This window comes from Vombatus ursinus, unplaced genomic scaffold (genome assembly GCF_900497805.2).
Source record: "Vombatus ursinus unplaced genomic scaffold, bare-nosed wombat genome assembly UNPS02014932.1, whole genome shotgun sequence".
NCBI lineage: Eukaryota > Metazoa > Chordata > Mammalia > Diprotodontia > Vombatidae > Vombatus > Vombatus ursinus.
The window spans coordinates 6,129,202-6,145,776 of NW_020954710.1; the positions used below are offsets into that span (position 1 = coordinate 6,129,202).

Genomic DNA, 16,575 nt, shown 5'->3' on the forward strand with positions numbered 1-16,575 from the left:
GTCCAGAAACAGAAGCATCGCGTGCTCCGTGCAGGTCACTGCCAACCTGTCCCTGCTCTCCAAACTTGCTGGATATGAGATCCTCAGTCCTCGGTGCTCATCGGGAGACCACCCGTGGCGCTGCTCGTGGGCACCTCCAACAGCCTGGCAATCACGCTTCTAGTCTGGTGAACACTTCTGACAAACGTACCTGCCTCCTTTTACTTCCCTGATTAAGCTCTAACCCCCCCTTACCAACCGTCTTCCAAAGTCTCTCTTCTTCCACAGCTCAAGTCCTCCACAAATTCCATCCTCGTCCTCCAAGAGCCTTCCAAGGCACTCCACAATTCCTCGCCCTCTGCAAGTCCTTCTCCTGATCCTTCGTCCAAGGAGGTAGAACCCTGTTCGCATGAACTGTGGTCTAGTCATCCTGGAAGCAAAGGATAATTTACATTTATCCCTGATGAATCCTCATTCAACTGGATTTGGTCCATCCTTCTGTTGTGCTGTCAAACTCCTTCTGGCATCCCAAAGGTGGTTAGCCTAGTGGGCTCCAAGTTGTCTACACATCTGGTAAGTATGTTATCTATGTCTTCACCCAAACAACTGAGAAATCTGCTGGACAGCAATGTTTGTAGATGTCTCTATCCCCACAAGCACAATGCCGACGGCACTTTGTTTTAAACCTCTTTAGAACACTTCTCCTGCCGCACAGTTAATCAGAGGGCAGCCTGGTGGAGCAGATCCAAATCCCAGTTCTGACGCTTCCCAGCTCTGTGAATGTGGCCGAGGCAGGTAACTCCTCTAGTCTCATTTTCCTCACCTCTAGAAAGAAGACAAGCCCTGCACCCTACATCGTGGGGCTGTAGGAGGGAAGCACTCAGTCATCCTCAAAGTGGAGAAAGTTCTAGATAAATGTAGATGTCCATTCCCATTCTCTGTGTCCTAACTAACCATCTGCTCAGACGCCACCTTTGCTCCCAAAGGACGCCCCTGTCCTAGTAGGCTGCTCTTGGAGTCAGAAAGATCAAAGCTCTCGTTATCTCTCTAACACGTCCCAGCTGTGTGACCCTGGACAAGTCATGTCACTTCTCAAGGTTCCAACAACTCTAAGACTCAAAGTGACACACAAGCTGCTGATCGGCATTGGTGGAGGAAGTTTCTCACCCTGATGATCTCACAGATCCAACTGAAAAACCAAAACCTCAAGAAGTGAGTGGAAAAGGTAAGCACTGAAGAAAGCTTCTAAGAGAAGCAGAAAGGTATCCTCTTTTGACATCTGCCAGGGAGAACACCACCCCTACAGTAAGCACCTCCACCGCTTCCTGGAGCATAATTTGATTCTATGAAAGCATCTGGCTAGAGGAAATACAAATTTAGAAAAGACACAGTCCCAGTCTTCATGGACCCTACGTGTATGTATGTATTTATATCTCTGATTATATACACATCATAAACAATAATCCCTAGGTTCATAATAGAGGTGCAAACAAGTGCATGTGAAGTCTTAGGGGAAGGGTCATTGCCAGAGGGGGCATCTGGGACAGACTTTAAAGGACCAGTGAGAGTTCATGAGGCAGAAGGAAGGAGGAAGGTATCTGAGGTAGAGGGAGCAGTAGAGGTGAGAAAGAACAGGGTGAGTTTGCAGACCAGGAAGTGGTCAAAGAGAATGGGGAAGGGATGATGGGTGACAAGGCTGAAGCACCCACCCTCCCAAAGTACTCCCCACCCCCACCCTACCCCAAAGGATTGTCTACAGTGGGCAAAGTAAAGCAGGAGGTGCAGCAAAAGACACAGAGAGAAACAACAGACCACCCCTGCCCTCTGGGGGCTTACAATCAGGGAGGGGAGTACAAAGCATATGTATCCAGGCAACCAGACAATGACTTTTCTGACCTGGAGAGAAGCCGCCCTACTCCACCAGCCGACTAACCTCCAGGGTGAAAATGCCACAGGGAATGAAAAAGGGTGGCCACCTCAGGCCACCCCATGAGAGGACAGCGGCCTGGCCTGTAGGCCTAAGCCCTGCCTAAACCCGAGGCAATGCTGTCAATGGAGATCACAGACACCCCCATCACAAAGCCCAAGCTGGGTGGCCACCAAACTCAAATCTGGAGATCTCCAGTTTAAACTGGCCACTCCAGAAAGATTCCCCAGCCCATCGAGCACACAGCAGTGAGCTTCCAGGGTGGCTGACCTCCCTGCCAACAAACACTCGGCCTCAAATAAGCAAAGATCTGACGCACATCCCTCCTCTACCATAGGAAGCAGGTGGAGGTCAGAGAGCAGGGGCCGTGGACTGGGTACTGGACTGGCTGAGTACAAGAGCTACCTTCTTTAAAGGGTTAGGACTACTACAAAAATGCATGAGGTTACAATGCTGTTTTAAAAAAGCTCACAAGACATCTGAATTCACAGGATCACAGATTTAGAGAAGAGAGGGAGCTCATTATTTGAAAGGAAATAACACCCATCTTGGGGACTCACAAGGGATTTCCGAGGCACCACATTTTCGTTTTCTGGGGTAGAGCCGGGCTGCAAAGAAAAAGAAAGACAAACGTGAGATGACAGTGCCACCCACTGGACACCCCAGTCCGGAATATGGTGGAGCACTGCCCCCCATGCGCAATCTGACCTTGTGACCCCAGGGTGTGTGGTGAGGTCCACAGCTGGAGCAGCAGGGTGGCAGTGTGACAAGGGGGACAGAAGGCCCAGGGTCCACCAGCCAAGAAGCACCAGGTCCAAGCCGCAGACCCCAGTCTCCTTGCTCAGTCTCGCACTGATTCCGCCATCCCAAGATGCCTCTCTATGAAGAGCCTGAGCAAAGGTAGGGGGTACAGGCACGCTCAGGGGACAGTCACCCCATCTGGCCCTCAGATCATGGGGTGGTCTCTTAAGCAGAGGATGCAGGGCGAGCACCAGGACACCCTCTCTCCCTCTCTTACGTCCCTAAATTACACACCGGACCTTGAATAGCAATCACACTGGGAAGGACAGGCTTTGGCCACAAGAGGGCCCCAGCCGCCCACAGCTGCTCGGGTCTGGGGAAAGGCTAGGGAATCCAGGGCACAGCCTCCTGCTGGTCCCCGTCCAGGGCTTGGCACGAGGAAGACGGGAGGCCTGATGTCCACTCCAATTCCTTGCTACTCACCCTCCTTCCTACCCCCCACAGTAAGGAGGAAGCGGGGTGAGCACACCCCGGGCTCTTCGTCCCTCCCCCACTTTCACAGTCCTTGTGATCTGGCTGCCCTGGACAGAGAGAAAGATGAGGCTTCTGGGAACCCTCAAACAGAGCAAGCAGGTTGGGCTATTTTAAGGAACCTGAGACCAGAGGAGGTCAGGATTTGGTGATTACAATGGCCCAGGCTTCTGGCAGTGATCAGCAATGGGGACTGCCTCTCAGGAGCCATCCTCTACATTCCAGGACCAGAGTTCTTCCTGCCGAGATGTGTCCTCCCTAAGGAGGCGCCCCTTTGCCTTGATGGCCAGTAGCCTTAATACTGTTCTCACAGGCCCGAGGCCCAGAATGGAGGCAGCAAGGGCTTCTGTCACGATCATCTCAAACACAGGACAGAGGGGCTGAGCGAAAGAGGGCTGGGCCTGGAGCCCAGGGACCAGGGCCAGAATTCAGGCACTTCACTTCACAGCAGCCCTTTCACTGAATCCAAACTTCAAACTTCAAATGGCCGCACTTGAGGATCTAGATGGCCACATGTGGACTCGAGCCCGCAGGTTCCCCACCCCTCCCCTAGAACCAAAGTGTTTCTTTCCTCAGTTCTTTCAGTGAGCTACCACCTCAGCCCTGTAGGTTTAACTATCGTAGCTATGAAGATGATTTCTACATCTATCCACCCGTCCTGACACCCAGCACTAAATGCCAAGTGGATATTTCAAACTGCATGTTCCGGAGGCTTCTTAAACCCACCATCTGTAGAACAGAACTCACCACGTTTCCCCCAGATTCACTCTGACCTCCCAGAATTCCCTGCTTCTCTCACGGGCCCTCCTCGCCCTCCCCCAGTGTGATCCTCCCCCCAACACTAGTTTTCTCCATACAGTCCAGCACTTGCCAAACATTGCCATGTCTCCCTCCACAACGTCTCTTGTCCATCCCCTCCTCCTCATGCAGCCATGGCTCTAGCAGGGGACGTGCATGCTTGCCTGAACCACACAGTGACCTCCTAATGGGTCTCCCTGCGTCGAGGCTCTCCCTGGTCAATTCCATCCTCCACTCAGGTGCCAGGCATATTCCTTGACAGGCCTGAATATATCAGGGCAGCTGGATGGTGCAGTGGATAGAGCACCTGGCCTCGAGTCAGGAAGACCTGAGCTCAAATCCAGCCTCAAGACACTAGCTGTGTGACCCTGAGCAAGTCACTTCACCCTCTTTGCTTCAGTTTCCTTATCTGTAAAATGAGCAGGAGAAGGAAATGGTAAATTGCTCCAGTATCTCTGCCGAGAAAAAGCCAAATTGGGTCACGAGAATCAGACACGACTGAAACAAGCGAACAGGTCACTTCTTTATATAATAAACTCCACCGTGTCCCCATTACCCCAGGATCCAATGTGAGCACCTCTGTTTAGCTTTTAAAGTCCTTTACAACCGACCCCAACCTATCTTCATAACCCAACCTTCACACACTCTACAATCCGGCCAACTCATGCCAATAAATCAAGTCAAGCATTTATTAAACACTTACTATGCACAAACACTGCACTAAGCAATGGGCTTACAGATAAATGCCAAACCAATGCTATCCCTTCCTTCAAGGGGCTTACATTCTAACGAGTGAAACAAGATGTAAAATCTAAGTAACACACAAGATATGGACAGATAAGATGAAAGTCAATGGGGAGGCAGAGAGAAACTAGCTGACTACCAGGGGACAAAGCCTCCTGGAGTTGGTGGGATGTGAGCTGAGTTCTGAGGGAGGTCAGGGACGCTGGGATATGAGGTAAGGGGAAGAGAGCATTCTAGGGACAAAGCACAGAGATGGAGAATGGAGAATCATTTTGGGGGAACTATAAAAAGGTCACGTCACTGGTTCAGCAAGCATAGAGGAGAATAAGTATGAGAAGACAGCGGCCACCCTTCATGCACAGAATGTGCTCCAACCCTTAGAAGCCCTGATTTCTGTCAAACTTCTGCTCAAGTGACACCACTTCCAGGAAGCCCTTCTGGATTCCATCCACCTGCTAGTGCCATCCCCTCAAAACAATGACCTATTTGTGCACATGTTGTCTCTCCCAAAAGAATGGAAGCTCTCTGAAGGCAGGAAGGCCTCCATTTTTATCTCTCTATACCCAGCATCTCACAACGTTCTTGGTTCCCTGAGTTCCACCAATAAAAGCAGTATCACAGAACCTCAGAACTGAATAGGATCCCAGAGCCCACCTAGGCTAATCCATTTTTTGACCCCAAATGCCCTCGACAACAGTCCCAACAAGGGAACACCCAACCTCCAGGGAGGAGGTGCCCACCGCCACATGGGGCAGGCCACTCCACTCCAGAGTCAGCTGGAAGTTCTGCTTTATATCCAGTCTAAATCTGTCTCTGTAGCTTGTACTCACTGTCCCTAGCCCTGGGCCACCACCCAGCTCTGAAAGAACTGCAGGATCATCAAAAGATCTGGGGGCACACAGTAAGAGCTTACTAAATGCCACTGACTGCCTGATTGCCTGACTGGGCTGGAAGCATCTGATCCAAGCCCCTTCTCCCACTGAAACAGAAAGTCAAATGACTCCTCACAGCAGGGTCCCCAAGCGCACCTCCCCATGACGCTGCCCCAGGGAATCAGCCCACAGGGACCATACTGCTGGAGAGCAAGGCAACTCGCCCCAGGGAATCTGGGCAGAGCCCAGACTGCCCTCCTGCATGGGCACAACAGCCTGAAAAGCCACTTCAGGAAGCGGACTTCAAGCATGCTTCCCTCACTTTTTGCAGATAATCAAAAGCTGACTGTAAGGAGTTTATGAAACAGCCCCTCGTTCTGAACAACACACACCATTAGGTTCCTGGTGGACAGGAACAGTTCTTTTTGGTTTGTATCCCAAGTGCTTTCCTTGCACACAGTCCATGCTTAACTATCTGTTGAACTAAATGTGTTCACCTCACCCAGCCCCCCTGATCAGACTATCTCAAGCCTCTCCCACTCCTGTCCATCCTCCACTTACCAGTCACTTTAATCTTCCCACAGCACAGGTCCTATTCGTTACACTCCAGTGGCTCCCTATGTCCTCCGGGACCAAATAAGAACTTCTGCGTGGCATTCAAAGCCCTTCACCACTTCCTATATCTCCCCAGTCTCTTACATCATCCTCCTTCCCTGGGCATTTCCACCGCTTGTCATTCAAGCATGGAAGGAGTGCTCTAACTCTTCTCCATCTCCTGGCTCCCTGGCTTCCTTCAAGACCCAGCTAAAATCCCACCTTCGAGAAGCCTTTCCCAGTTCTCCTGGTGCTAGGGCCCTTCCCTCTCCTGATTCTCTCCAATTTATCCTGTCTACAGCTTCTTTGTTTACAGTCATTTTCATGTTGTCCCCCTCATTAGACCATGAGTTCCTTGAGAGCAGAGACTGACTTTTGCCTTTCTTTGTGCTTAGCATAGTGGCTGGCACATAGTAGGCGTTTAAATGATTGACTGAGCTATCCCTCCTCCACTCAATTATAACCATAACCTAGAAACTCTTTTTCTCAAAACACAACTCATTCATTCATCTAACAATCATTCCCTGTGCATAAGGCACTCTGAGGGAGACAAAGATGAATAACATGCTGTCTTTAATGAACTCAAGGAAACATGGGAAGACTTATGTGAACTGATGCAGACTGAAGTCAGCAGAACCAGGAAAACAATCTACACAATCACTCTAACAAAGCAATTGGAGAGACCACCAACATGGGATACTGTGGGGCAACTCTGTGTCCTCCCTCCTTTCACAAATGAGCTGCGGCTGTGGGTGTGCAATGTCAAATACGCAGACACCTTCAATGTGTCAGCTGACTTCACTTAACTATGTATTCAAAAAATCTTACCAGGAAAAGCTTGGGGGAGGGGTGGGAAATGGAATATTACAAATGAGTACGATGTGGGGTGTAAAAGAAAAAGTCATCAATAAATATCAATCAATCAATCAACATTTATTAAACATCTGCTATGTACTAAGCACTGTAGCAAAAAGAGGCAAAAGACAGTCCCTGTCCTCAAGGAACTTACAATCTGATGGAAGAGACAACATGCAAACAAATATGTACAAAGCAAAGTATATACAGGATAAGTAGGAGGTAATTAACAGAGGTAAGGTACTAGAATTAAGAGGGGTTATGAAAGGCTTCCTGGAGAAGGTGGGGTTTTAGTTGGGACTTCAAGGAAGCCAGGAAGGTCAGCAGGGCAGAGACGAGGAGGGAGCGCCTTCCAGGCATGAAGAACCACTAGAGACAACAGGAGCTGAGAGACAAAAGGCCAGGAGACCAGCATCGCTGGATGGAAGAGTGAGTGTCAGGGAGTAAGGAAAAAGAAGACTGGAAAAGTAGAAGGGGGCTATCCTCCTCCTCCAAGAGCTTCCAGTCTAGCCCAGGACACCCCAAGAGGCACTTGGGATAGATTTCAGGAGGGCCGTGAACTTAGAGGGGAAACGAATTAGATTCTTATTCAATATAATTGGTTACCTCTGAAATCTCTGTATTTGATTGATGCATTCCGAGAAGGAGCCTGAAGGCTTTACCAGGCACTGCCAAATAAATCCATGCCCCACATAAGGTGAAGAGCAGAGAAATAAGGTGTCTCCATAAGTCATTATAACAGAAGGTGGACTGTGATGAGGGCCTCTGGAAGAACATGAAAGTTTTCACCGAGGAGATGGAATTGAGCTGAACCTTGAAGGATGAACAGAATTTCCACAGAGCAAAGGACCAAAAGTAGGGGAGGACTGGGAACAACACTTGGCAGAATCAGATGACACGAAACAGGATAATGGGAACGAAGGCTGGAAAGGTAAAGGAGCATCAGTCTGGGATAGGCCCTGAATGCCGAGGCTAAGGAGCCTGGATTTAATTCCACGATGAGCCACTGAAGGTTTTTTAAGGGAGTATGGGAGACAGTGACAACGATCAGAGTGAATGTGAAGAGAGTAATCTGACAGCAGTGTGTACGAAGGACTGCCGGAGGAGTAAGGAGACTGAAAGCAACAAGTCCAGTTAAGAGCTTACTGAAGGGAAAGAGTGAAGGAAGCAAAGTCAAGAAGACAGTGCACACAGAGAACACAACAAGGTAAATGGAAGGACACAAACACACACACACACACACTCGACTCTAATGTTGCAAAATTATAAAGAGCAAGCCTGGCCCAAGGGAGAGCCGAGGACCCCCATCCCCACCCCCGGGTCTGCAGAGGTAGGACGGCCACAGGGACAGCTCAGTGCACACATTTTCAACCTTTTTTGATTTACCAAGCAGTTCTGCTGATCTTCTTTCCCTTATTATTTGTCATATGTGACTGGTATCAAGGAGAGGAGAAAGGTAACTGGTAGCAATCCCAGGGATGTAAAACCCAAAGACAGAAATGATTTTTAAAGAGGCTATTGCAATGGTCCAGGTAAGAGATATTAAGGATCTGAACCCAAGTGGAGCAAAGAGGCAAGAGTCCCCACCGGCAGCAGCAGCAGAGAGGGGCAGAGGGCAGCCCTGGGGCTCTTTCTACAACAGGAGCAATCTCTGGACTCTGTGGGGCCTCCAGAGCCTTCAGGAGCCCAGAGCACTTGCCTTCAGAACACGCAACTGGGCGTAGAGGGGACTTTCTTGGCAAAACAGGGAAGAAGCCCCTGAGGCGAGATGAACAGAGTGCACTCCCCTCTAGGCAAAAAAAAAAAAACAACAACAAAAACACAAAGTTGTTTCTATCCTGTGATTCTTTTCCAAGAACTTCTCAACAGGAATTAAGTGGATCAATTAACAAGCATTTAGCAAATGCCTACTAGGAGCCAGGCAATGTGGAGGGCCGGGGACACAAAGGATGAAACAATCCCTACTCTCAGGGAGAATTCAAGAAAAATTCCCACGGACAACAACTCTTCTTTGAAGCAAAGGTGGAGTCAGACGAGAGCCTCGATGGTACCTATTGACTGGAATATGGTCTTGTTTCTAGTAACCTGGCTCACTCTTAGAGCAATGATCTGACCCACCTCACTCCCTCAACTGAATCTCTGGAGGGTGGAGGAGCCCCAGAGATCCCTACAGGACACTCCAGGTGGGACTTCAAGGTTACAGGAGTCTTACTGGGTCACTTCCTGGCTTTAAAACCAAGCTGTCACCATGGCTCATGGGGTCCACCTAGCCCAGTATCCATGAGACCCAACACTTCCCTAATCCTGCCCTATAAATGGTCCTACCTATTTAGGGGTTTGAAACTTGTAAAGCCAATCAAGTAATCAACAAGCATTTATAAAGCACCTACTATACGCCAAGCAATGGCGACACATACAAAGAACAAAGCAATCCCTACTCAGGAGCTTCTGTCCCAACAGAAAGATAGCAAGCACCAAGGTAAAGATGTATAGCATAGAAAGAGAACAACTCCAGAAATAAACCAGGTGGTTTGGGGGATCAGGAAAGGCTTGTCACCTGCTTCTCGAAGAGAATGAGGCAAAGTTGAGCAGGGAGCATCTCCTGGGGATGGGAGATGAAAAAGATAAAAGGCCAGTCTGGCCAGACTGCAGAGGACGGGACAGACCAGCCCACTCCACAAGAAAGAGGTTGGGGCCAAACTGGGAAGGGCTTGAAAAACTCAAGGTTTTCTACTAGATCAAAGAGGGAACAGGGAACCGGGAACCAACAGAGTGGGGCAGGGCAGGGGAATGGCCCAGTCACAGCAGGGGGTGGGTGGACTGGCACAGGGGACCAGCTGGGAGGCTGGTGCAATAATTTAGGAGAGAGGGGATGAGGGCCTGAGGCTGTGTGAGCAGAAGGGGGCAAGGGGAGAGAGGCTGGGAGACAGAAGCAGCTCCATGGGCGAGGGAATGGCTATGTGGGGTGAGGGGAAGTGAGGTGCTGAGGGCTTGAACCTCATTTAACACAAGGACGATATGACTGCCCTCACCTGAGACATATGAGGCAAGACAAACGCCACACGAACCAAAACAAACAGCAATGTTGCTAGCAGCCTGATCCAAATGGAAGAGAGAAGAGCTTTTAGCCCAGTGGGAAGTCGTTGGTTGGTGCCAAGACTCACAGCCAGTCCCCAACATGACTCACTGGCTAGCAGTCTCAAAATGCAGAGCCTGGGAATTCTTCCTCTCCAGCCTCCCTCGGCCACAAGGCTGAGGTTGGCTCAGCTGAGACCCTAAACCAACTTGGCCCATCCACCCCGTACCTATGGGAGATAATGTGATTAATCTTTGTTTAAAAAACAACAGGCAATTCAGTGACCACAAATCACTACAAACATGAAGTTCTTTCTAGCTGGTACTCAACGTACTATCAATATTAACAAGCAAGAGCCTTCTTTTCACACCAACCTCCAATATGATCCCCAGGAAGGGGCCAGGACACGAGGTGCCAGTCACTCTTTGCTGGATATCTGAATTAGACCAAGGCACTGAGAAAGCAGGGACCTTCACCATCTCCCTAGACAGAACCATAAAACCACTGAATCTCATAAACAGAAAGGACCTCAAAGGCCATAAAGTCCAATCCACACCTCAACAAAATCCACACCCCCACAAAATGCCTGACAAATGGTTCTGAAGCTCTCCAGGGACAGGTAACTCATTACCTTATAAGACTGCCAATTTCACTTTTGGATAACTTTGTTAGGAATTTCTGCCTTATACTGATTTGAAAATGGTCTCCTGAAGCTTTCCACATATTCACTATGTTGAATATTCACTAGCAAGGGCAAGCTAGAAAGATTATTCCTCCACATCTATTAAATGGCTCCCCACAAGGCCTGTCTACTTCTAGGGAAAGTAAGCTCCTGAAGGTAGGGCCAGCTTCCTTTTGGTCTATGAACCCCCAGCAAACGGCACATGGCACATCGCAGGTGCTTAATGAACCCTTGGGATTACTCCACGATCTCTCTCTCTCACCAGTGTTCAGGGAAACATATAATAGGAGCCCCAGGTTCTCGGTCCCTGTCTCTAACTGGTAAGTCTTCAAGGAGATGGGCCCTGACAACTCAGACCAACAGTGTGTGTGTCCGCTTCTCATTTTCCTCCAAATCAAGGGAGGATTAGTAGTGTCTATATGCTCCATTTTCCTAATCACAATGCTCTCAACTCTTACCCAATCAAAATCTATTACCCTAAATCAGGGTGACAGACTCATGTTATACAGAATACTCTAAGGCTTATTGGGAAATGTCTTCACAACAACCCAAAACCGGAAGGAGTGAAAGTCCTATTCATCTTATTTTCTAGACGCGGAAACTAAGACTGAAAGAAGGAAGCGACTTCCCCAGGGCAGGGGAGCGCTAGGACCCTGGCTGGAGAGCCAAAGGCACTTCAGAAGCCATCACGGCACCATCAAGACCAACCCCCTCACTTTACATGACAGGAAACTGGGGCCAAGAGGGGTCAGAGGGCTCTGATGACCAGATGGGTGGGAAGGATCGGCATCAGAATTCGAACCCAGGTCCACAGACTTCAAGGTCAAAGCTCTTTCCTCCTCACCGAGCAGACACCCATTTACTAAGGGGGAGTATCTGGGGCTCTAGAAGACACACTAGGGTCACCAGCCAGGCAAGGAAGGGACCCATGCAATTCTTTTCCTCCTAATGAAAAAGAGGCTTAATTCTGTCTCTAGTGAAAACCCAGGAAATGAAAGCAGCAAGCAGGGCCACACTTCCTCCTACAGAAATTCCCCACAGTCCACAAAGAAGCCTCAAGCAAAGGAGCAAGTCCCAAGGGTGACTGGACATGCAGCAGGTCTGAGGGTGTGGGGTGGTCGTCACCCCGCAGTACGGTACTGCCTGGGAGTGGAGAGAGAGAACCCAAGCTACCCACCACAGAGAAAGGAAAGGAAATGAGGGCTCTGGATAACGGACTGGGTGGAAATGGCATTTCCCTCGAGGATTCCTCTCCTCTCCTGTGTCAGCATCCTGTCATCTACAATCCACAGCACAGTCATCACTCCCTGATCACGGAGCTGGCCCAGGGCACACGGCACCAAGCAGACTGTCAAAGCAAGGGCGGAAACCTGGGGGGCAGCCACAGCACGAAGGAAGCTGTCACTCTTCTGGTTAATGAGGCACCCGCATCTGTAAGTTCAGAATGGAGAACCAGGAGCCTGGACAACAACTGCAGTCAGGACCTCCAAATTCTGAGCCCTGGGACAAAGCCCCAGTCACCACACCACTGTTAAGCGTCTGAACCAAGTGAATTGTAAAAAGATTCTCAACCTTTGTTCTACATAAATACCAGCATCTTGGCACTCAACAAATGTCAAATGAAGAGAATTCCCAGAATCCCTAAGACTTTTCGGACACCATGATAGGGAAAAAGTTAGCGGTCAAGTATTAGAAACAAGAACAGGTGATAAGCCTCTGGCTCTTGGGCAATCATCTAAAGAAAAGAAGGCTGGTGTTTGACCCCCCTCTAATTCTCCACACGTCCAAAGAACTGTCCATGGTAATTTCGGCATATCAAAAAAGCCTGCCGAATGTGAAGGAGTCCTTCTCTTCAGGGTCAACTCCTAGGGCAATTTCAATCAATTCAAATCCTCTCCCAAGCTCCCCAGACCGCTAAATAGAGTGCTAGCTTCCTAACTGATATCCAGGCCTCAGGTCTTGCCCCTGCCCTAGGCATCCTTCACACAGCTGCTAACACCCAGGTCTGACCATGCCATTACCCTACGCAAGGATCTGCAATGGTTCCCTAGAGCAGCTAGGACCAACTATAAACTCCTAGGCCAGGCCACGTCCAGCTCCTGTTTCCCTTCCTAGACTGATTTCATCTTTCTCTCTGGTCAGTACTCTACACTCCAGGAAACTGCTCTCCGGTTCTTCCCTGACTTCGACCTGCCCTATAGGCCAGCTCCATCAGGCAGCTCCCTAGGGCCTTTACTTTCCACTTTCCTATCTAGGAAACCCCCACCTCAAGTTCACAAGAATTAAGCTCCTTGAGGGAAGGGGTAGTCATGCTTTGGGGTTTTGTATTCCCAGAAGCTAGCAGAGCTTGGCACAGAACGGCCCCAAATAAATGCTTGATGATTGGAGCCCCCGATGATGAATTCCTGCTCCTGGTCCACCAGGGCTCAGAAGCCACCAACAGAATATCCAACAGCAGGGAGAGTCCCTGGAGACAGAACTGGATAAGCAGACTGAACTGCCCTCACACAACCTTGGGCCCAAGGCCAGAGTTCCAGCCATGCTGACTGGACAAAGGTTCTCACTCATATTTGCAGACTCACTCTGCCTTCCAGCTACACTGGCCAGCTTGCTATCGATCACAAAGGGCACACAATCTCCCACCTCCCTACCTTTGCACTGGCTGTCCCCCACTCCTGGAATGCCCTCCCTCCTTACCCTGACTTCTTGGCTTCTCTGGCTTCTTTCAAGATTGAACTCAAATGCCACCTACTTCAGGAAGCCTCTTCCAGTCCTCCCCAGTTGTTAGGGCATTCCCTTCATATTCTCCAGCATATATCTTGTATGGACCTAATTATTTACACGTTGTGAGCTCCTTGAGGGCAGAAACTATCTTTGCTTTTCTCTGGATCCTCAGGACAGCAGCTGGCACTATGGTCAAGCACTGGCGGCCTGGTTACCCACCCAGACACAGGGCCTTGAAATAAATTCTCCTGCATTTGGGGGGGAAAGACCACATTCCTCCTTCCTATGACATTTGTGGGAAAAAAAGACTTTGGCACAGACTGCCCAAGTTGATTCCACCAAAAAAGAGAACAAAACACTGAGGCAATGACCTTAATAATTCAAGCAAATTATCTCCATGAGAGACCAAAGAGATCTCTGACTTTTCAGTCCAGAATAAAGAATGTAAAAGCCCAATGGATGGAAGCGACCACTGGAAAGAGAGGTGCACACCCAGCTTCCCTTAAGGAAGCTATTCTAGGAAACATAAAAGGAGGAACAATATTATGAGGAATGAGCTAGATGGTACAATGGATAGAAGGCTAGGCCTCCAATCATGAAGACTTGAGTTCAGATCTGGCCTCAGGCACTAACCAACTGTGTGACCCAGGGTGAGTCACTTCATATTGTCTGCCTCAGTTTCCTCATCTGTAAAATGAGCCAGAGAAGGAAATGGCAAACCGCTCCAGTATCTCTGCCAAGAAAATGCCAAATGGGGTCACGGCGAGTCAGAAAAGACTGAAAACCACTGAACAAGGAGTGCTAGAGCAGAAAACATCAGAGGCTTCAGAAGAATATTAATCCACGTACAGGTAAAAGATCCACAACTGGCTAGTTATTAAAGGCAAGGGAGACGCTAGAAATGGAGCCCAAGCTCGAGATGAGAGTCTTAGCCTAGGGACGATTTTTCAAGCTGTCCCACAAAATATTCTTAACTGTCCCCATCAGAAATGAGACAATAGCTAATAATAACAATAGCAACCATCTTTCAAGTGCACAAAGAGTCCCTAACCTGGTTTCCTTCAAGTCTCAACTAAAACCCTACCTTCCACATGAAGCCTTTCCCCATACTCCCTAATTCTAGTGCCTTCCCCATTAATCATCTCCAATTTATCCTGCATTTAGTTTGATTGTACACAATTGTTTGCATGGTATCCTTCCCACCTCATCAGATGGAGCTCCTTGAGGACTGTTGTTGTTCAGTCATTTCAGTCATGCCAGACTCTTGGTGACCCCACTTAGGGTTTTCTTGGCAGAGACAGTGGAGTGGTTTGCCATTTCCTCCTCCACCTCATTTTCCAGATGAGGAAACTGAGGCCAACAGGGTTAAGTGACTTGCCCAAAGTCACACAGCTAGCAAGTGTCTAAGGCTGGATTTGAACTCAGGTCTTCCTGACTCCAGGGCCAGCGCTCTATCCACTGCAGCGCCACCTAGCTACTACTCTCCTTGAGAACAGAGACTGTCTTTGACTTTCCTTGTACTCCCAGCACTTGGCACAGTATCTGGCACACAGTAGGTACTTAATAAATGTTTACTAATTGACTCATTGACATATATTACAGCATTTGTCCTCAGAACAAACTGGTCTTAGCTGAGCTGCATCAGGAGAGATAAAGCGGTTTTTCCAGGGTCTCTCACTGAACAAGTGAATGAGGCAGAATTCAAAGGAATGCCTTCCATGCTCCAGGCCCAGGCCTGCTCTATCTAATAGGCTGCCTGGCTGCCAATTGTGCTGACCTTTCAGGGCCACGTCTCGAGTCCAAATGCAGATCAAAGGTCAGCGCAGGTCCAAACAACCCTGCTGTATTTTGGGACTAGGTCAGATCAGCCTCAAGAACAGGCCCCTACCCCGGCTCCAGACGAGGACCGAGAGTTTCAAAAGTGAGAGCTCATCACTTTTCAACAGCAGGGAGATGACTGAGGATTGGAAGGACCCCGAGTTAAAGGGACTTGGGGGAGCGGCCTGAGGACTATGGCTACAGAGAGCACTTACTGGCTCTGTGCACCTCTGATATGGGGGGCCTGTTGATGGCAGCAGACCTTTCCTCCCATTCCTCCCCGCCCCAACCCGCATCCTTGCCAGTCTGTTATGATGCAATCCCACCTCCACCACCAGTGGAAAGAAGGGCAAAGGAGAAGCAGGTACTGAGCTCTTCACAAAAGTAATCAAAGCCAAGTGTGTCTTGTATAGTAAAGGCAGGGGAGATGAAATGTCAGGGTCGGATCAGAATTGCAAGGGCTTCCAGTGACAAGGCTTTCAGAGTTTCTCCCACGGTACTTGCTATCAAGTGCACTGCTACCTAAAGTATCCAGGCCTGAAGGCCCAGCCTGTGGTATTCCAAGGACATAGAAGTTGGGAGGGGCTGGACTCCAGGAATCTGAGCCCTTCCAAGAACTCCAAGGGCGGGGTATCAGAGCTCCCTCCCTTCAGACCCCTCCTCAAGCTCCAGTGCTTCTGGCTAAAGCAGGCTGGGAACTGCCAGAAGGAAACAGAAGTTCCCCACATGGTCCCACTGTCCATCACCTTCCTTCCTGAACAAACAGCAGCAAGAGTGACCTTTCCAGCTGACAGGCCTACTCTGACATCGACTTCTAACAGACTCACAAACTACACCTGGTGCTTTAAGAGGAGGAAACAGTGTCTTGAAACTGGGTTGACAAAACAGAGCAGCCCGTGAAGAATGGCTTTGGCATGTTTAAATAGAACTTTATTGCCTTTTAAAATGTAAAAACCATTCTGAGCTCACTGAGGCCGTCCCCAGGCTGTCATCCGCTCACCCCTGTCTTAGGAGAGCTCACCCCTGTCTTAGGAGATCGGGAAGAAAGTCCTCGCGGGTCTAAGACGATTCACTCGCCCTCTCCTGGCCTGAGTGTCTTCATCCATAAAACAAGGGTGCTGGACTACACGGTCTCTACGGTTCCTCTAGCTCAGTCCTATAATCCTACGATCTTGGGTGTCTCCCATCAGTAAGATGAGGGGCTCCTGTTGGATGGTCCCAAGGAATCCGTATC

General features: G+C 49.4%; 1 protein-coding gene across 1 annotated transcript in view; it reads right to left on the reverse strand.

Annotated features, from left to right (window-relative positions):
• PEX14 (peroxisomal biogenesis factor 14) overlaps positions 1-16,575 on the reverse strand; it is a 146,964-nt gene that overhangs the window by 128,520 nt on the left and 1,869 nt on the right. The window contains exon 2 of the mRNA XM_027843975.1: positions 2,467-2,514. Within this exon, the coding sequence (XP_027699776.1) occupies positions 2,467-2,514 (48 nt within the window). The remainder of the gene's footprint in view (positions 1-2,466; positions 2,515-16,575) is intronic.